At 38.6% G+C, this 21,515-nt stretch overlaps 1 protein-coding gene across 1 annotated transcript in view; it reads right to left on the bottom strand.

Annotated features, from left to right (window-relative positions):
* Nucleotides 1-21,515, bottom strand: part of SLC9C2 (solute carrier family 9 member C2 (putative)) — a 103,040-nt gene that overhangs the window by 49,251 nt on the left and 32,274 nt on the right. Inside the window, exons 10-12 of the mRNA XM_035010831.1 lie at nt 16,513-16,594; nt 13,008-13,174; nt 12,332-12,436 (exon numbers count right to left, since the gene is read on the bottom strand). Of these exons, the coding sequence (XP_034866722.1) occupies nt 12,332-12,436; nt 13,008-13,174; nt 16,513-16,594 (354 nt within the window). The remainder of the gene's footprint in view (nt 1-12,331; nt 12,437-13,007; nt 13,175-16,512; nt 16,595-21,515) is intronic.

Below are 21,515 nucleotides of genomic sequence, written 5' to 3'. Positions count from 1 at the left end.
TTCCTTCCTTCCTTCCTTCCTTCCTTCCTTCCTTCCTTCCTTCCTTCCTTCCTTCCTTCCATCCTTCCTTCCTTTCTTTCTTCTTCTTTCTTCTTTCTTTCTTTCTTTCTTTTTGCCTGTTTTCTCTGACTAGGACTTTTAGTACTATGTTGAATAGGCATGGTAAGAGTGGGCATCCTTGTCTTGTTCTTCATCTTGGAAGAAAGCTTTCAACTTTTCACCATTGTGTATGATGTTAGCTGTGGGTTTGTTGCATATGGTCTTCATTATACTGAAGTATGTTTCTTCTATACACAATTTGCTGAGAGTTTTTATCATGAAAGGATGTGGAATTTTGTTAAAAGCTTTTTCTGCATCTATTGAGAAAATCATATTATTTTTATCTTTCATTCTACCAATGTGGTGTTTGGCTGAATTGTGGATATTGAACCATCCTTGCATCCCAGGGATAAATTCCACTTTATCATGGTTCATGATCCTTTTAATGTGCTGTTGAATTTCATTTGCTAGTATTGTGTTGAGAATGTTTGCATCTGTATTTTTCAACAGTATTGATTTGTATTTATCTTTTCTGGTAGTGTCCTTATCTGGCTTTTGGGTATCAGGATAATGTTAACCTCATAAAATGAGATTGGGAGTGTTCCCTTCTTTCAATTTTTTGAAAGACTTTGAGAAGGACTGGCATAAATTTCTTCTTTAAAACGTTTGGTAGGGGGGCGCCTGGGTGGCTCAGTCGTTAAGCGTCTGCCTTCAGCTCAGGTCATGATCCCAGGGTCCTGGGATCGAGCCCCGCATCAGGCTCCCTGCTCCATGGGGAGCCTGCTTCTCCCTCTCCCACTGCCCCTGCTTGTGTTCCCACTCTCGCTGTGTCTCTCTCTCTCTGTCAAAATAAATAAATAAAATCTTAAAAAAAAAAAAAGGTTTGGTAGGGGCGCCTGGGTGGCTCAGTTGTTTAAGCATCCAACTCTTGATTTCAGCTCAGGTCATGATCTCAGGGTCATGAAATTAAGCCCCACATCAGGCTCCATGTTCAGCAGGGAATCTGCTTGAGTTTCTCTCCCTCTCCCACTGCCCTTCCCCCTCCTCACTCTCTCTAAAATAAATAAATAAAAATCTTTTAAAAAAATGTTTGTTAGAGTTCACAGTGAAACCATCTGGTCCTGTGCTTTTCTTTGTGGGGAAGTTTTTATTTTTTTATTATTATTTAAATTTGAGTCAGTTAACATATAGTGTAGTATTAGTTTCAGGAGTAGAATTTAGTGATTCATCAGTTGCATATAACACCTAGTGCTCATCCCAACAAATGTCCTCCTTAATGCCCATCACCCATTTTTTCCATCCCCTCACCCACCTCCCCTCCAGCAACCCTGTTTGTTCTCTATAGTTAAATGTTTTATGATTGCCTCCCTCTCTGTTTTTATCTTATTTTTCCTTCCCTTCCCCTATGTTCATCTGTTTGGTTTCTTAAACTCCACATATGAGTAAAGTCATATATTTGTCATTCTCTGACTAACTTATTTTGCTTAGCATAATACATTCTAGTACCATCCACATCATTGCAAATGGCAAGATTTCATTCTATTTGATGGCTGAGTAATATTCCATTGTATATAAATACTACATTTCTTTATCCATTCATCAGTTAATGGACATCTGGGCTCTTTCCATAATTTAGCTATTGTGGACATTGCTGCTATAAACATTGGAGTGCAGGTGCACCTTCAAATCAGCATTTTTGTATCCTCTGGATGAATACTTAGTAGTGCAATTGCTGCATCTAGGGTAGTTCTATATATATTTTTTAAGATTTTATTTATTTATTTGACAGAGAGAGACACAGCAAGAGAGGGAACACAAGCAGGGGGAGAGGGAGAGGGAGAAGCAGGCTTCCCACTGAGCAGGGAGCCCAATGCAGTGCTCGATCCCAGAACCCTGGGATCATGACCTGAGCCGAAGGCAGATGCTTAACTACTGAGCCACCCAGGCACCCCTAGGGTAGTTCTATTTTTAACTTTTTGAGGAACCTCCCTACTGTTTTCCAGAGTGGTTGCGCCAGTTTGCATTCCCACCAACAGTGTAAGAGGGTTCCCCTTTCTCTGCATCCTTGCCAACATCTGTCATTTCCTAAGTTGTTAATTCTAACCATTCTGACAGGTGTGAGGTGGTTTCTCATTGTGGTTTTCATTTGTATTTCCCTGATGATGAGTGATGTTGAGCATTTTTTCATGTGTCTCTTAGCCATCTGAATGTCTTCTTTGGAAAAATATCTGTTCATATCTTCTGCCCATTTCTTAACTGGATTATTTATTTGGGTTGTGTTGATTTTGATGAGTTCTTTATATATTTTGGATACTAATCCTTTATCAGATATGTCATTTGCAAATATCTCCTCCCATTCTGTCTGTTGCCTTTAGTTTTGTTGATTATTTCCCTCGCTGTGCAGAAACTTTTTATGTCGATGAGGTTCCAATAGTTTGCTTTTGTCTCCCTTGCCTCTGGTGATGTGTCTAGTAAGAAGTTGCTACGGCCAAAGTCAAAGAGGTTTCTGCCTGTGTTCTCCTTTAGGATTTTGATAGTTTCCTTTCTCACATTTAGGTCTTTCATCCATTTTGAAATTATTTTTGTGTATGGTGTAAGAAAGTGGTCCAGTTTCATTCTTTTGCATGTTGCTGTCCAGTTTTCCCAAAACCATTTGTTGAAGACACTGTCTTTTTTCCATTGGATATTCTTTCCTGCTTTGTCGAAGATTGGCTGACCATAGAGCTGTGGGTCCATTTCTGGGTTCTCTATTCTCTTCCATTGATCTATGTGTCTGTTTTGTGCCAGTACCATGCTGTCTTGATTATTACAGCTTTGTAATACAGCTTGATGTCTGGGGTTGTGATGCCTCCCACTTTGCTTTTCTTTTTCAACATTATTTTGACTATTCAGGGTCTTTTGTAGTTACATACAAATTTTAGGATTGTTTGTTCTAGTTCTGTGAAAAATGCTAGTGTTATTTTAATTGGGATTTTGATTGGGATTGCATTGAATGTGTAGATTGCTTTGGGTAGTATAGACATTTTAACAATATTCTTCCAATCTATGAGCATGGAATGCTTTCCCATTTCTTTGTGTCTTCCTCAATTTCTTTCATAAGTTTTCTATAGTTTTCAGAGTATAGATCTTTTCCCTCTTTGGTCGTTTTTTTTCTAGGTATCTTATGGTTTTTGGTGCAATTGTAAATGGGATTGATTTCTTGATTTCTCTTTCTGCTGTTTTATTATTGGTGTATAGAAGACAACAGATTTCTGTAGGTTGATTTTATATCCTGTGACTTTGTTGAATTCATGCATGAGTTCTAGCAATTTTTTGGTGGAATCTTTCTAGTTTTCTACATAGAGTATCATGTTATCTGCAAAGAGTGAAAGTTTGACTTCTTCCTTGCCAATTTGGATGACTTTCATTTGTTTTTGTTGTCTGATTTCTGAAGCAAGGACTTCCAGTACTATGTTGAACAACAGTGGTGAGAATGGACATCCCTGTCATGTTCCTGACCTTAGGGGAAAAGTTCTCAGTTTTTCCCATTAAGGATGACATTAGCTGTGAGTCTCTTGTATATGGCCTTTATGATGTTATGTTCCTTCTATCCCTACTTTCTTCAGGGTTTTTATTAAGAAAGGATGCTGTAGGGGCATCTAGGTGGCTCAATCAGTTAAGCATCTGCCTTCAGCTCAGGTCATGATCTCAGGGTCCTGGGATCGAGTCCCACATCAGGCTCCCTGCTTAGCAGGGAGCCTGCTTCTCCCTCTCCCTCTGGTGCTCTCCCCCTCCTTGTACTCTCTCACTCAAGCTCTCTCAAATAAATAAATGAATAAATAAATATAATCTTAAAAAAAAAAAAAAAGGAAAGAAAGAAGGGGTGCCTGGGTGGCTCAGTCATTAAGCATCTACCCAGGGTCCTGGGATCGAGCCCTGCAACGGGCTCACTGCTCAGCAGGAGGCCTACTTATCCCTCTCCCACTCCCCCTGCTTTTGTTCCCTCTCTCGCTGTCTCTCTCTCTGTCAAATAAATAAATAAATTCTTTTAAAAAAATAAAAATAAAAAAAGAAAGGATGCTGTATTTTGTGAAATGCTTTTTCTGCATCTATTAAGAGGATCCTGGGAAGTTTGTGTTATTAATTCAATCTCCTTACTCATTATTGGTCAGCTGAGATTTTCTACTTTTTTTATGATTCAGTCTTGGTAGATTCTAAATTTCTAGGAATTTATCTATTTCTTCTAAGTTATCTAATTCTTTGACTTATAATTGTTCATTGTAACCTTACAATCATTTTATTTCCATGGTGTCAGTTTGTATTGTCTCCACTTTTTTATAATTTGGTTTGAGTTCTCATTCTTTATTGGTTATTCTAGCTTAAGGTTTGGCAATTTTTGCTTATATTTTCAAAAAACCAACTCTTAGTTTCATTGATTTTTTTTCTACTGTCTTTCTAGTCTCTATTTTATGTATTATTTCCTTCTTTCTGCTAAATTTAGGCCCATGAAAATGGGCCTGAAGAACAAATTGTTATTTTTCCTAATTTCTTGATGTGTACTTAGGTTATTTCAGATCTTCCTTTTTTCTTAATGTAGGCATTTATCACTATAAATTTCCCTCTTAAAACTGTTTTGCAGCATCCCATAGGTTTTGATACATTGTGTTTTCATTTTCATTTGTCAAGATATTTTCTGATTTCCCTTTTGATTTCTTCCTTGACCCATTGGTTGTTCAGGAGTGTGTTGTCTAATTTCCATGCATTTATGAATTTTTCTGTTTTCTTCCTGTTATTGATTTCTAGTTTTATGCCATTTATACCATTTTATACCATTGATTTCTAGTTTTATGCCATCTTTATAATGATATAAAGAAAAGATACTTGATATAATTTCAATCTTCTTAGATTTGGTAAGGCTTGCTTTGTGACCCAATATATGATCTATCCTGGAGAATGTTCCATGTGAACTTGAGAAGAATATGTATTTTGGTGTGTTGAATGAAATGTTCTGTATATGTTTGTCAGTCTATTTGATCTATAAGTATTATTCAGATCCACTGTTTCCTTGTTAATTTTCTGTTTGTATTATCTAACCAATGTTAAAAGTGGGATGTTGAGGTCCCTTACTATAATTTTCTTGCTATCTATTTCTCCCTTCAGTTATGTTAATATTTGTTTTAAATATTTAGGTGCTCCAGTGCTAGGCATTTATATTTACAGATGTTATATCTTCTTGATATATTTGTACCTTTACCACTGTATAGTGACCTTCTTTGTCTCTTGTGACCAATTTTGCCTTAAAGTCTATTTTTTTTTAAAGATTTTATTTATTTATTTGATAGAGAGACACAGCGAGAGAGGGAACACAAGCAGGGGGGGTAGTAGGAGAGGGAGAAGCAGGCTTCCCACTGAGCAGGGAGCCTGATGCATGGCTCAATCCCAGGACCCTGGGATCATGACCTGAGCCGAAGGCAGACGCTTAACGACTGAGCCACCCAGGCGCCCCTTGCCTTAAAGTCTATTTTAACTGATATAAATATAGGCACTCCTGCTCTCTTTTGGTTACCATTTGCATGGGATCTTTTTTCTAAACCTTCACTTTCAGCCTATGTGTGTCCTTAAAGTGAGTCTCTTGTAGGCAGCATATTGTTGGATTTGGGTTTTTTAAATCCATTCATCCATTCTGTATTTTGATTGGAGAATTTAAGCTTTCACATTTAAAGTAATTATTGATAGATAAGGACTTATTGCCATTCTGTTCATTGTTTTCTGACTGTTTCTTTAGTTCCTTTTTTCCCTTTTTCTTCTCTAAATGGCTTCCTTTGTGATTTATTTTTTGTAGTAGTATGCTTTAATTCCTTTCTCTTTATCTTTCATCTACTATATGTTTTTTCTTTGTGATTACCATGAGGCTTCTATAAAACATCTTATAAATATAAGTAGACTGTATTCTTGTGTCAACCACCCAACAAAATTCAGGAGAAAAATCACACCTTTTAGGTGCCACTAATATTAAAGATTAAAGTTACTTCCTAAGACTACTGCCTAAACTTACTTCCTCAGTGCTGACCAGGTACTCTTGCTTACCCCCATTGTTTATAAATGTTTCCAACCTCCACTACAGTTAACACATTTTCTCAGTTTTACAATTGTAGGGATGATAGTCACTACAGGAAAACAGGGAATTCATTCTACTTATTTTTTGAGGTAATAGTCATCTATTTACCAGCTCCTTTTCCAGGAAATAGGAAAATGGTCCACCCATAATTTATGGGTAGATAAAGCATATGAACTCTGAAGCTACATTCTAAAGGGTAGAAAGGCAATGGCCAGGCTATCCTTATTCCAAGGGCCACTGAGGCAGTTAATAGATATCTCCATTTTATAAGCTTTCCTGATAGCCCTGGGAAGACACCCACTATAAGGGAAGGTATGTCCCAGAGTTCAGTTCTGAAGCATATATATAATTATTACACCTATAGTATTTCCAGCCCTGCCCATCCAGAAATAGGTTTGGCTCAAGAAAACTATGATTTGGGAATTTTTAAATTAAGTTTGTTTATTGAATGTCTACTCAGTTCCAAGCCCCATGCCAAAGCACTGCAGATGTAATCCAAGGCTTGAGTTCATAGCCTCATGAAGGAAGGGGAAAACTAGACAAATAGACCTGTAAAACAGGGTAGGAAATGTGAAAGGATAATAGTAACCACAGGGCAACTAATTAAACTTGATGTGGGGTAGGGTCAGAAAAAACTTCCTGAAAGAGATGACACCTCAATTGAGTTTTAAAGATGAGCATAATTATCCAAATGAAGAATGGAGATGGGGGGAGCAGAGTGGAGAAGGAGGTGAGCAGAGAGAGGCATCATCAGTGCATGCACAGAGATGAGAAACAGCATGGTGAGTGCAGTAAACGACGAGTTCTGGGGCAGAGAATGGTGACAGAATCAGAGAAACAGGTAGGGGACAGATTACAAAAGACCTTGTACTTATATATAGACTTGATATCATAGGTAAACTCTTCCTGGAAGGTAATAAGCTAATCCTGTGGAATACTACTTGAATCACCCCCCGCTCCCACACCCTGCCGCCAAATAAATATGCTTTGTGAGGAAGTGGGAGAGGGGATATTCAATATTCCCTCTTAGAGAGTCTCAGTGCATATCAGTATGTTAAAAATTCTGAGATATTCTACAAGAAGGGGTTCCATAAGAAACCAGTTTAACTTTGTTTAAACTAGCATTTCCCAAACAAACTTGAGCATGGAAACTTTTTTTGTTGTTATGCAATCCCTACTAACATTCTGTGGAGCAAGTGTTCTTTGGAACTCACTTTGGAAAATGCTGTAGGACCCGAGGGGCCATTTTAAGCAGGAAAGTGGTATAGTCCTCTTTGTCTTTTAGATAAGTCACCGTGGTTTGATAATCGAAATATTAGAGGTAGGAAGACCAGTTGAAGGTTATTATTTAGGCAAGAGGTTATAATGTCCTAAATTAATAGACACAAGAATGGAAAGGGGTATATTTGACAAGTATTTAGAAGGTAAGATTGATAAAGCTTGGAAAAGGAGGGAAAAAGAGGATTGATCTGAGTGATCACAGGAGTAATGAGCCCATTCACTGAGACCAGGAATACAAGAACAGGTTTTAGATGAGTTCAGTGGGGATTTAGGTACCAGTGATATATCTAAGAGATGTCTAGCCACAGTTGAATTTATGAGTCTAAAGGCATGGTACTGAGAGTTTTGGAAGGAAGAATACAGATTTGAGGAGCATCCTTAGAGAGCATTAAAATTATGAGTGCAGCTGAGAACAAGGACAGAGAGATTATAAGGTAAGAATGATGGAGAGAGTTAACTCTTCTAAGGAAAACTAACATTACAGAGATAAAAGAAAAAGAGGAGTTCATGGAAGAGACCAAAAAGGAAAGGGGTCACAAGAATAGGAGGAATGCCAGTAGAGGGCACTCTCAGAAAAGCCATTAAAAGACAGCATGGAGAAGGGGGAGCCTGGGTGGCTCAGATTGTTAAGCATCTGACTCTTGATTTTGGCTCAAGTCATGATCTCAGGGTCATGGAATTGAACCCCATGTCAGGCTCCATGCTCAGTGGGGAGTCTGCATGAGGATTCTCTCCCTCTCCCTCTGCCCCTCACCCTACTCACATTCTCCCTCCCTCTCTCTCTCTCTCTCAAATAAATCTTAAAAAAAAAAAAAAAAGACAACATGGAGGGGTGCCTGGATGGCTCAGTTGGTTAAGTGTGGGACTCTTGATCTCAGCTCAGGTCTGATCTCAAGGTCATGAGTTCAAGCCCCTTGTTGGGCTCCACACTAAGCGTGGAGCCTACAAAAAAAAAAAAAAAAAAAAAAAGACAACATGGGAGTGGGTCACTACATGGGATTGTTAGTTTAAAAAAAGCAAATGTGGTAGGTCATGATGACAATGGCCCCAATGTATCCATGCCTTCCTGCGTCCATGCCCCCTTGCAACTGACATTGCTGCTTCTCCCAAGAAAGGGAGTCTACCTCTTCACTCATTGACTCTGGGCTAGCTTTGTGATTTGCTTTAACTCATTGAATGGGAGTAAAAATTATTCAAATTCCAGAACCTAGGATTTAGAGGCCTCGCAGCTTCTCCTCTTACTCTGTTGGAATCCAGAGTCCACCATGCTGAGAAGAAGCCTAGTCCACTCTACCAGAAAATAGAAGGCCATATGGAAGACAACCAAAGTACTCTGAAAGACAACTAGCATCAACTGCCAAATCTGTGAATGAGGACATTCTGGACTCTCCAGTCCCACTGAACTATGAGATGACCACAGACACATGAATGCTCCCAGCCAAGACTGATGACAGAATCATCCAGATTGCTAACCCACAGAACTATGAGAAATAATAAGCCATTGTTTTAAGCCAGTAAATTTTGGGCTAGTTTGACATACAGCAAAGGTTAACCAAAACAGAAATCAGTACCAATTGTGCAGAGCCTCCATAACAAAGGGGTAAAACATGTGACATTAGCTTTGGGAGTTGGGGGTGAGCAGAGTCAGAGAGCAGTGCAAAAACTGTTTTAAGGGGCAGAAGGGAGGCAGCCGTGCTAATGAAGAGGCCCCACAATGGGCAATACTGTCACCTGAGGCCACTTGGAAGGTGGAAAATGTGCCCAGTGAACTTGGCTACTAAGAATATTTCTAGATATCTAATATTCTAGAAATACTAAAACTATCAACTGTTTAAGCTACTTATGATAAAGCATGGGAAGAGAGAGAGAGAAACCAAGGAGAAGCAGTTTACTCTGCAGCAGAATTTAGAGAAAATCTAGAGTCCGTGATTTGCCAGGTTGCCAACTAAACTTGTTTCTCATCTGCAGTCTCTCCAGCTGGCAAAAGATCTAAAAGTAAAGATCAAATCTAGAGTGCTGACAGTAAAATATGGCCTTGGGTTCAAGATCAAATCAAGGGTGTGCCTGAAGACTCTTTGTGAAGTCCACTGAAAGATTAAAGCCGGCACTCACACTGTCTTCTCAAGCAGACAAAAGGCTTTCTCGGGCTCTTATCTTCAGACATGTGGCCCGTCTGAAACGGAATTGTGGAGTAGACTCTAATCAGATTGATTGAAAACACACACGTTTTTAAGGAAATTGTACCACGTTGGACTAAAAAAGACAGAAATTATTCTAAATGAATAGAAACATCCCAAGTTTCTACTGACAGAAATCAGGCTGAAAAGGCCAGTCAGCTACAAACAGATTATTTCCTATGGAAATGTAAAGAATAAGGTGCTCTGGTGCATATTCCCAGCTGGATTTCAGAATTGCCATGGGCCAGTGATTAATAAGTATTTCCTGTCATTCCCCTTCTTGAACAGAAGTGTCTGTTGATTGGCGCTAAATGTTGGGGAGTGGGGTGGAGGACAGATAACTTGTTTCTTAGTTCATAGCTCTCCAGATCAAGAGGAATAATACTTAAAGAGATGCAGTCAAGGAGCCTCAGCATACCTAGACCAAATGCAGATCATGAGATACTGGACTTTGAGTCTGATACCATAATAAGATGAAGCTTGGTATGTGTGTGTGGTGGTGGAGGTCTTAGAAAGGGATAAGTGTATTTTGTTTATAGGAGGGTATAAATATTTATGGCCAGCGAGCACACTGTGACATATTAAATATGGTTACATCCTAAATTTGTTTTCCTTTTCTTCTTTTTTTTTTCTTTTATCTATATGAGAAGATGGACGTTAGTGAAAACTACCATGGTAATTATTTCACAATATGTGTAAATCAAACCATCATTCTGTATGCATTACACTTATACAGTAATGTAAGTCAATTATTACTCAAAGTAAAACTGGGCGGGGGGAAGCATCCAAGAAAAAACAAACAAACAAAAATATGGTCACAAATTCTTTGCATCTCTTACCATTGAGAGGTTGGCTCTATTGCCTCAACCTTCGAATTAACATGGCCTTTTTTACAAGTCTGTTAGTAGGGTACCGACTCCTGGCTGCATGCCTCAGTTTATTTTTATGTGGCCTCTCATTCTTCAGAGGCAAGCCAGTTTCCTCACATGATAATCACAGGTTGGTATTCAAAGTAGAAGAAGGTGGAAGCTGTAAATCGTCTCAAAGCATAGGCTCTATGCTTTGCTCTAACATTCCCAAAGTCACTTTGAAACATTTTATTGGTCAAAACAAGACATAGGAACAGCCCAAATTCAATGAGATAGGGGTAGCAGGGAGGGATATATGCACCGCCTCTTAATAGGAGGCTCTACAAAAAATTTGTGACCACACTGTACTGCCCTGGGTAAGAAACTTTCAAACTCTGAGAATATTTTAAATTAAGTTTAGAAATGCTTGAAAAAGGAAAATATAGTATTAATATTTTTGTATTAAGGAGAAATATGTTCTTCAACAAAAAAAATAAAAGAGAAGAAAGAATTTATAGGTTAAAAGAGACTTAAAGGGCATATCCATTAATTACAATGTAATTGGAATTATACAAATACAAATACAAATTCAATTTTAAAAATACAAACTGTGAGGGGCGCCTGGGTGGCTCAGTCGGTAAAGGGTCCGACTCCTGATTTTGGCTCAGGGTCATGATCTCAGGGTTGTGAGATCCAGCCCCATGCTGGGCTCCATGCTCAGTGGGGAGTCTACAAGAGAATCTCTCTCTCCCTCTCCCTCTGCCCCTCCCCCCTCTTGCGCTCGCGCTCTCTCTCTCTCTCTCAAAAACAAATAAACAAATCTTTAAATATATGTATGTAAACTGTGAAAATACACATTAATCACATTGAGACAATTGGAAATTTGATCACTGACTTGATATTTGATGTTATTAAGGAACTATTATTAATTTCTAGGTACAATATTAATATTTACTATGTTTTTTAAAAGGGTTTAAAATTTTGAAATACATGCTGAAGTATTTACAGATGAAATAATATGATATCTGGGATTTGTTTCAAAATAATATGGAAAGAAGAGTAGTGAATGAGGCTGCAGATGGGGCAAGATTAGTCATGTTGGTTTTTAAGGCTGGGTGATGGGTACATAGGGACTCATTACAGTGTTATATCTACTTTTGTATATGTTAAAAATTCTTCATAATAAGTTTTAAAATAAAATTTAAAAAAATGGACTCTGGGCATAATGAATATATGGGCATATTTTTGTGTACTTGTAATATTGAATAAAATTTGTCCTATTAGATTACAACCCCAATGTAAAATATACAATTTGATAAGTTGATTTAAACTTGATTTTACCTAGGATTCTTCCTTATTTTTAATATAAGTTATATAATATATAATAATATATATTTATTTATTTAAAAGTACAATCTTCCTTATATTAAAACGTTTAATCTTAAATCTTAAATATTTTAAGAGAATTTTTGATTCACTAGTTTTATTTTAATGTATTAGATTTGCAAGAGTTAAAAAAGCACTTTAGAGAATTTTATATAAAAAAACTCAAATACATTAAATTTATAAAAGCAGTTTCAAATATTTGAAGATGCTTAGTTAAATAAGTACATAAATGGCACCAAATACTATTCAAAGACCCCTCAAAAGTCAACTGCTAAAAACTACTAGACTTAGAAACAGAATAATAAATTTGTGACTTGAACTTAAAGCCTAAGACATTTATTGTTATTTTTTAACTTTAATAAAGCAAACTTTAATAACCAATACACTATCAAAAGGTGAAAAAATATTTTTTCTAGTCACCTGAAAGCCTTATGTAAGAAATAAGAGCATTGCAAGAATTAAAAATAAATAAATAGAAAGCAGATTATGTGAACTGTACCAACCATTTGTATTATAGCTACATGCAATCTGGCTTCTTCTATTAAAACTTCTTCTGTTGGGGACTCCTCCTCCTTTTTGTTATCATGTGAAACATGATAAGGATCAGACTAAGTTTGAAAACATAAGGAGATAAAGTTAATAAGCTAAAATATATAGGAGCTGCTAAACACATCACTCAACAATGATTCCAATAACTCAAATCAGAATTGCTAAAATGAAGGGCTATGTATAACTGGGTTTGCTCTCTGTATGAGAAATCTTGCTTTTAATTGTGGTAAAGTAACAATTCATGTGGGGAGATTTGCAAGTCAGATTCTCCCCCAAACCTGTCTATGCTTGACTGCTCTCTGAAACAACCTGTGTTTTCTGCTTTTTATAATAACTCCTCAAATGGTTGGAAACATGAGCTTGGCAGAGGCCATTCATAGTTACTAAATCAGCCAGTGGGTAAAAACCAATTCTCCTATATTTGGCAAATAAAGCCAGATAACCAAGACCTTCTCTTTAGAGAGAATTCAAAGTCTTTTCACCAGATAGCAAAGCTAGTAAGTATATCCCCTGTCCTTAGTTTTCTGACATTTCATTAGCAGGATCAAGTTTTTTTATAATAAACTAAAGCAGGAGAGGCAGACCCAGGAGAAAAGGAGGACTATTTTTGTTTTCCAGGTATCAACTCACAGGAATGTTGTATTCAATCTTTGTTTTTTCTTCTACTAAGGTCCAATTAACATTTGTCAAAATTTTTTCTGTTTTGAACAGTGTTATTGTGTTCTGTATTATCTCCTGAATGTGCTTAATGGCATTTTGCATGGCCATTTGCCTTGGGAGGGAAATAGCACACAAACCTGTGACCAAAAAAAAAAAGCAAGGATCTTAATAGAATACAGTGAAAACTGCAAGAAGAGGCAAAATCCTGCAAGGTGTAGTGAAATCTTGCTGTAGTGAACCACCTGCACAGCCAAACCATAGTGCTTGGAGCAAGGATAACCTTTGGTTCAAAATTTCCCAGAAAATTACCCAACTATCTGTTTCTTCTGACTGCAGAGCTCAACTTTATCTGACTCAACTGCTAAGGAATGCTTTATTCATTTCCTTTCATTCCTGTTAGCTAGAGACGTGACTTGCTTCTTCAAGGTCCCCAATCAGTATTTCTCAAGGTGTAGGAAACTACTCCTGTCTTCTACAGGTTGGAAGGCTGCCTATTAAGCTATGCGAATTCCTTGGCTCCACCTCTTACCTAGAGAATCAGCTTGGCCTAGGAATTTGCATTTGAACAAGTTCTCCAACTGAATCTTATAAAAATTTTTAAATTTTGAAATATAAAGTTCACTACAATAGAGATCCCTCAAATTTAGTATATCTGTTTCCTGGCCAGCAAATCTACATGTTCCAAAAATTGTAGCCATTTCTATCTTCTTGAGGTATGAATTTGAAGTTATAGCTGTGAGGCTCACTCACCAAAAAGAATTTATTTTTTTTTAAGATTCTATTTATTCATTCCACGGAGAGAGAGAGAGCACAAGCAGGGGAAGCAGCAGGCAGAGGGAGGGAGAAGCAGGCTCCCCATTGAGCAGGGAGCCTGATGCGGGGCTTGATCCCAGGACCTGGGATCATGACCTGAGCCAAGGCAGATGCTTAACCAAAAGAGCCACCTAGGTGCCCCCCAAAGGAATTTAATTAGTGAATGAACTTAGTCTGCTCACTTGGAATTCCATCTCAATAAAATTGTTCTCTCTTCATAATTGCACATGAAAGGTCTCATAAAGAGTTAAAATGAGTTCTAAATGTTTAGCTTAACTTTACTTCATTCTCTACAGGACACTGTGTGTAATGATGGTATTTGAAATTTTCAGGATTCCAAAGGTCTGGAAGCATATCCCTCTTGATTTACTGTGGTCCAGAGCAAAGATACATTTGACTGTAGGCTGAAGTTAGAAGTTGTCAGCTTTAGATTAAAAATTCCCATGGCTGAGACCACACAGAAGAAATTTTTTCTCATTTGCCTAGTTATATCCTACCCATATGATGGAGCACCTGCCACTTTCCAGTTGCTCTGGGGAAACATGAGTGTATGTGGCCACTTGGTGGCACCAATACATTTGAATGAACTCTGTGTTTAAGATGATCTGGAAGAGTATGAGAAGGGAATCTCTTAAAGCCTTAGACTAGACAGAAGTAGTTGGTTTGAAACTCTTACTGATAAAACTCAACTCTGTCAGTATTAAATATGTGCCACATAGTATTTCTAGAAAGGATGAGCATGGATTCTGAGGGGAGAAAGATCTTATCATATACTTCTGTTTTATAATGAAAATTTTTTAGGTTTAACTACTACAATAAAAAAAATTGGGGGGGGTGCGCCTGGGTGGCTCAGTTGGCTAAGCATCCAACTCTTGATTTTAGCTCAGGCCATGATCTTGGGGTCTTGAGATCGAGCCCCACATCAGACTCCATGCTGAGTGTGAAGCCTGCTTGGGATTCTCTCTCCCTCTGCCCCTGTCCCTTGCTCTCACAACACACGCTCTCTCTCAAAAATAAATAAATAAATAAATAAATATATATTTTGTAAGGGAAGAAATAGAAAAAATATTACCATGACATTAAAACCCCTGATTGACCTTGCCTTTGAGAGTCAGAATGAGAGGAATCACAAGAAAAGAAGCATGGGAGAAATCCAGATGTTATATCCTAAGCAAAGAGAATGGAGTGGGTCTGGATTCCTGGGAGTCAAAGGAATTGGTGTGAAGGGGAGTGTGAGAAAGTCTTCAAAGATCAAATTAACTTTACTCATGCTCCAGTGTAGGCTTTTGATGACAAAGCATACCTTTCTACTGAGAAAAAGAACAAATCCATAACTGAGGAAAAGGAGAGCTACCAAAAATCTGCCCCATTTCCTAACTCAGTTTACATACTGGAGCCCTTGGGTTTGAGGTGGGCAATAACAGGAAGTTCTGCTATAGTTTTCGTGGGGTCAGTTTTAAAAATGGGCATGACTGTGAAAGGACACAAGCAGAGAGTTGATGTCTCTCATGGGTAGGAGAGGGTAAATTCACCAGGCTATTTCCTTGTTTAGAAGAACTCTCCTTCAACATCATCCTTCCATTGACCTCTCATTAGGTCCATGCTTTCCAAGAAACTTTCTTACTACTAGTTTTGTTTATCAAGGAAATTGGTATTTAGAGATAAACACCCTGAATAATGATCACAATTATTTCAGACATAGAAATAAATCATCCTCATTATAAATTAATAAATTGATTTTCTGCTTTATCCACATTTTTCTGTGAGTGCAGTAAATCTCCAGCATTCTAATCAATTCTAGATACACTGAAAGAATCACGCACCAGCAGAGCTAAAGACCAGGCCATGGGATAGTAAATGATACTAAGGCCCTATTCTAAGACTTCATGTAATCCCACTCCATCTTCTCCATCCCTGCTTGACTGTACTGCCACCAATGATCTTATCCTAGATTTCTCTATTGACCATGTGTCTCTGTGTGATTTTCTCATATTTATGCATTTTATTATCACTGGCCTCAAATGTCTTCTGAAATAGGCAACTGTGGCACAGCCTACTGACTGTCTCCCATTATCCATTTTCCCCTTCTTCTTTTACCAACTGAATCTCCAGGTTTTGGCTGAGCACATGGTCAACCAGATAGGGATAATATTTCACAGCTTCTTTTACTCATGAATGACCATGTGACCAAATTCTGGCCGATGGAATGTGAGTGGTAATGATACATACAATTTCTAGATTGTGCCCTTAAAAGTAAGCTGCTTACCCTCCATTGCCACCCATCTCCCCATTTCCCCTCTCTAGTTGATTGGATTGAAGATACAGTGGTAGTGAGCCAGCTTCCACCCTGCAGACAAGAACACCACCCCAGGGACTGGAGGAGAAATAAAAGAGAAGCAGAACCATCCCACTCTTTTGGACATTTTGATGGAGAGGAAAAGAAAGTCCTCTATCTTATTTAAGCCACTGTGAATGTGGTTTCTGTTAAACTGGCTGAACCAATATCCCAATTAATACAGCATCTATAAATAATGAATGAAAGAAAATGAATGATTTCATAATCAATTCCTTGAGCTCCATAAGAAATGTCCCCATGATCCCCAACAATAATCTATTTGCATTATTTTCCCCAGTTAATTAATGAAAGATAGATATAGTTTACCTAGTGTCCTGGCTGAATGAGTCATCATGTATGAATTTATTCCCATAGTCATTAGTGATATTACCTGTACATACAATATAAACTAAAAAATAAAATACACAGTTAGAACCAAAAAAATGAATAAGTTCTCCAAAGGGAATCATTGTTCAACCACCAACAACAAAATTCTATCTTAATCCACATTTTTAAATCCTGCTTCTGATAAGTAAATTGGGGCAGAAGGGTTGTTTTGTGGACACTGCTTGAATATAATACACGGGAGCAGATATTAGTTTTCAATGTGAATGAGAAAAGAGTTTGTAATTTCTGGGAGGGATAAGAACACTGATCAAAGAGCTCCCCACCCTTGCTGCTTTCAGCAGCAGCCTTGCAAAGCTAGCAAAGTGGTAGGCATCCCTGCAGGGCTGGGGAGAAAGCCCACAACCGCAGGCAGTGGTGACCACAGCGGGGATGGGAAAGGGTATCTGCCACCAGCATTTACTAAAGCTGCCCAGGAGGCTCTGAAGAAACCTGCAGAAACCATGGTGGGGTCTTGAGAGGCACTGCGCAGAAGTAAAAACAACCGCTTTTGCGGGTCTTGGCCCTGCCACTTATTAGCCATGTGATTTGGGGTCAGTTGACTTAATCATTCTGAGCCTCAATGTCCTTCACTAGAAACTGGAGTTAATAGCAATATGTCCTTTGGAGAGTGTTTCCCAAATTTGACTAATAACACTAGGCACCTGAAGTTCTTCTAAAAGATACCAACTTCTGGTTTTCTTCCCTGAAGATTCTGATTGTGTAGGTCTGGGGTGGCGATAAAGGGATTGGTGTAACATCACGTAGATTTGGGAAATACTGTAAGGGATAATCAAATGTTAGTTAACATTTTGTTGACTTGATTTTAGGCTGATTCCTTGCACAAAAGAAAATTGAAGGAGCTCAGATGTTGGTTATGATACTTTTCCTTTGGGCCATGAAAGGACCCAAAATCTCTACAAAACCACAGGTTGGTTTGAACTCCAAATTAATTCCCGCATGATGTCTATAGATAAAAAGTGCAAATCCTCAGGAAAGATGGTAAGGAATATAATACTCCATTTTAAAAAGAACTTCTTTTGGGAGTTAGGGTACCTGAGTTCTTTCCCTAACATGCTATTCTTTTTGTTTTGATTTCTCTACATGCAAGATGGAGAGGGTGATAACTGATCCCCCAAAGAAATTTTTATATTTTTATATTGTACTGCTGGGGTCTTTTGGAACAGAAGCAAAATGACAAAGAGAAAACCCTGGGCTGGAAATCAGCCAATATCAAGAAACTCTGTAAATCTACCTGCAGATTAAATTTTCTTGGGAGGTGGGCAGGTGTTCTTAATTCACATTATTTGAGTGGCTTTTCTCCCTCCAACAGCAGGTTTGGAATTCATATGCATCTGACTTGGAGATGGTGGGGGTGTCCTGGGGATTTCTAGCAACTTTTAGCAACTTCTCCAGCTAGCTCACACAGTATTGTCACAAATGACAAGGGGCTCTAACACTGTCAGCAGATGCACTGGGCTCTTTGGGTCTTCCCTGGAGCTCAGTATCACAGGTATTGCCACCACCAGATTGCCCAGAAATCCACCAGCTAGCCTATGAAGAAAAGGCTTTGAGGGAGAGTAAGTAACATTTATTGAGCATTTGCTAAGTGGCAGGTATTTTACTAAGTATCATCTCAATCCTCAACTGGAAACTGAGGTTCCACAAATCTGGGAAACTTGCCCAAGGTCACCCAGCCTGTGACGGTGGAACCAGGATTCGATCCCAAGTCCATCTGATTCCCACACCATTAACCACTACTTGACTGTTGGTCCCTTTCATACTGTCAACATAAACAAACTTTCCTTTGAAAGTCCCTTTCTACTTAAAAGAACACATTTTTCAAATCTAATTTTTAGAATGGTTAACTTTGGGAGAAGGGAGAGAAGTTGGTGAAGGAGTAGGATGACCCTAGGCTCATCTTGTCCCCACAAACATAACTAGATAACTATCAAATCACTCTAAATACCCCCAGAAATCAACCTGAAGACTGAAAGAACAAACTCCACAACTAAAGGAAGAGAAGAAGCCACATCAAGGAAGATAGGAAGTACAGAGAGGTGGTTTGGGGGAGAAAGAGATTGTAAGTGCTGTGGAGGAGAGGGAGCCCTGGTCATGGAGAAAGGTGAGAGAGAGAGGCACTTGGGGGAATGCACAAGGGGAATACTTCCCTAAAGTCATTGGCTGGGAAAATGAGAGGGGCTACAAGTGGGACTTAAAGACAAGTTTTAAAGTCCAGCCGGCTTGGCTGGGATAGAGCCCTGAGGGAGCTGCCTTACTCCTGGAGAGAAGACAGACAGACAACCTGGGGGCAGATGCCATGGAAATAGCATCTGAAGAATGCCTGGGGCACAGAGCAGGGAGATAACTCACTCTTCTTGGAGCCTTACCTGAGAGGCAGGATTCACACCTCTCTCTGGAGACAAAGGAGCTAGCAGGTGCCATTTCCCTCCCCTGCCCCTCAGCATAAACACAGAGCCACCTTCAGGAGGCAGCACAGTGCCCACAGTGGCTGCCTAACCTGCTTATGCCAAGTCCCAGCCCCCTGCGCTCTGGCACACCTGCCCTCCATCAAGCCTGCCTCTGTCCCAACACGGCCAGCCCCTTCCCCAGAAGGCCAGCAGAAGTCCCTGCCCTCAACATGTCTCCTGACCAGAGTTCTGCAGGGGTACAGTTCTAGTGGAAGTAGTATCAGGTCTCATTTAACAAGCAGACCAGAGCATACCTAGATGAAACTCACTATACTCTGGCCAAGTGCCCACTGCAGGCAAGGAGAGCCTCTGCAGACAACTGGTCTGAAGGATACAGCAGCCAAAACACAACAGCAGAGTGCACACAACACACACCAGAGACACTCTCTGAAGTGCCAGACCCTGGATACTCTATGACCTCTTCTTCAGAAAGCCATTACTCTCAGGAGCAGGAAACATAACTGGCTTTTCTAACACAGAGAAGAAAGCAGAGGCTTAGACAAAATATCAAGATGGAGGAATTCATCCCACATGAAAGAACAAGATAAGGTCACAGCCGGAGATCTAAGTGAAACAGATATAAGTAACATGCCTGATAGAGAATTTAAAGCAACAATCATAAAGATACTCACTGGGCTTGGAAAAAGAATAGAAGATTTCAGGGATACTCTTACCACAGAGATAATAGAGTTAAAAAGGAATCTGTCAGAAATGAAAAATGCAATAATTGAGACCGGAAACAGGCTTGAAGCAATGAACACAGGCTGAAAAAGGCAGAGGAAAAAAAGAGTGATATAGAAGACAAAATAATGGATACCCTCAACAAGGGTAAAGATTCCTTCCTACCCTGGGGTGAGGAGAATAGCCTTTAATAAAGTTGATAGGAAACACTGAGTATGGAGCTGTGAGGATAATCACTTCAAAACTGCCTGCATCTATGGTGAAGAAAGGAAGAGCTGTCATTGGTGATTAGGATTATGAATGGAGAGTCATTTTAAACCTTCTGGGGAACAATGGATTTCACAGGGCATTGTTTCTATAACACTTAAATCCTTGTTAATTATCCCACAAAGAAAGCTCTCTGGTGACTCAGAGGCTAGGAGTTGGCCCAGTTGGGGGTGGAAGGTAGAAGGCTGCAGCCAGGAAGCTTGAAGGGCTGTGGGGAAAGGGTGAGATGTTCTGAGACCTGGGGCCAACTTCATTCTGGGCTTGCCTGTTTGTGTGTTCAGTTTGGCTCTGGGCTGGATTCTGGGGAGAGATGGGTTTGCTGTTCAGAGGGCATGAGGTTCTGCCTTAGACTAAATGATGCTTACAGTTGTGACTCTTTTCTACTATGCTGTGCTGAAGTGATGGAGACTAGGCTGTGTTACAAATAAATCATTTTTGTTGTTTTTGTTAAATATATATATATATATATATATATATATATATATCAGACAAACTAAAATTTAAAATAAAAACAAGAGATGAAGGGCACTCTATAATAATAAAAAGGATAATACAACAAGAAGATCTAATGATTGTAATTATTTATGCACCCAACATGGGAGCACCCAAATATATAAAACAATAATACATAAAGGAACCAATTGATAATAATACAATAATAGTAGGGAACTTTAACACCCCATGTACATCAATTCACACATCATCTAAACAGAAAATCAACAAGGAAACAATAGCTTTGGATGACACACTGGACCAGATGGACTTAACAGATATATTCAGAACATTCCATCCTAAAACAGCAGAATACACATTCTGTTCAAATGCACATGGGACAGTCTCCAGAATAGATCACATACTAAGCCACAAATCAGAACTCAACAAGTACAAAAAGACTGAGATCATACCATGCATATTTTCTGACCACAATGCTATGAAACTTAAAGTCAACCACAAGAAAAAATTTGGAAATACCACAAATACACAGAGGTTAAACAACATGCTACTAAACAATGAATGGGTCAACCAGGAAATCAAATAATAAATTTAAAACTACATGTAAATAAATGAAAATGAAAACAACAGTCCCAAACCTCTGGGATGCAGCAAAAGTGGTCACAAGAGGGAAGTATATAGCAATACAGGCCTTCCTCAGGAAGCAAGAAAAATCTCAAATAAACAACCTAACCTTACACTCAAAGAAACTAGAGAAAGAACAACAAATGAAGATAAAGCCAGCAGAAGAAGGAAATAATAAAGATTAGAACAGAAATAAATGATATAGAACCTTAAAAAAACACAATAGAATAGATCAATGAAACCAGGAGCTGGTTCTTTGAAAAAATTAATAAAATTGATAAACCCCTAGCCAGACTTATCAAAAAGAAAAGAGAAAGAACCCAAATAAACAAAATCACAAATGAGAGAACACCACAGAAATACAATTATGAGAGAAGATTATGAAAAACTATATGCCAACAAATTGGACAACCTGAACAAAAAAAGGATAAATTCCTAGACACATATAAA

This window comes from Mirounga leonina, unplaced genomic scaffold (genome assembly GCF_011800145.1).
Source record: "Mirounga leonina isolate KUSES-001 unplaced genomic scaffold, KU_Mleo_1.0 Mir_154, whole genome shotgun sequence".
NCBI classification, from domain to species: domain Eukaryota; kingdom Metazoa; phylum Chordata; class Mammalia; order Carnivora; family Phocidae; genus Mirounga; species Mirounga leonina.
This window is presented reverse-complemented; position numbering and strand designations above follow the sequence as displayed.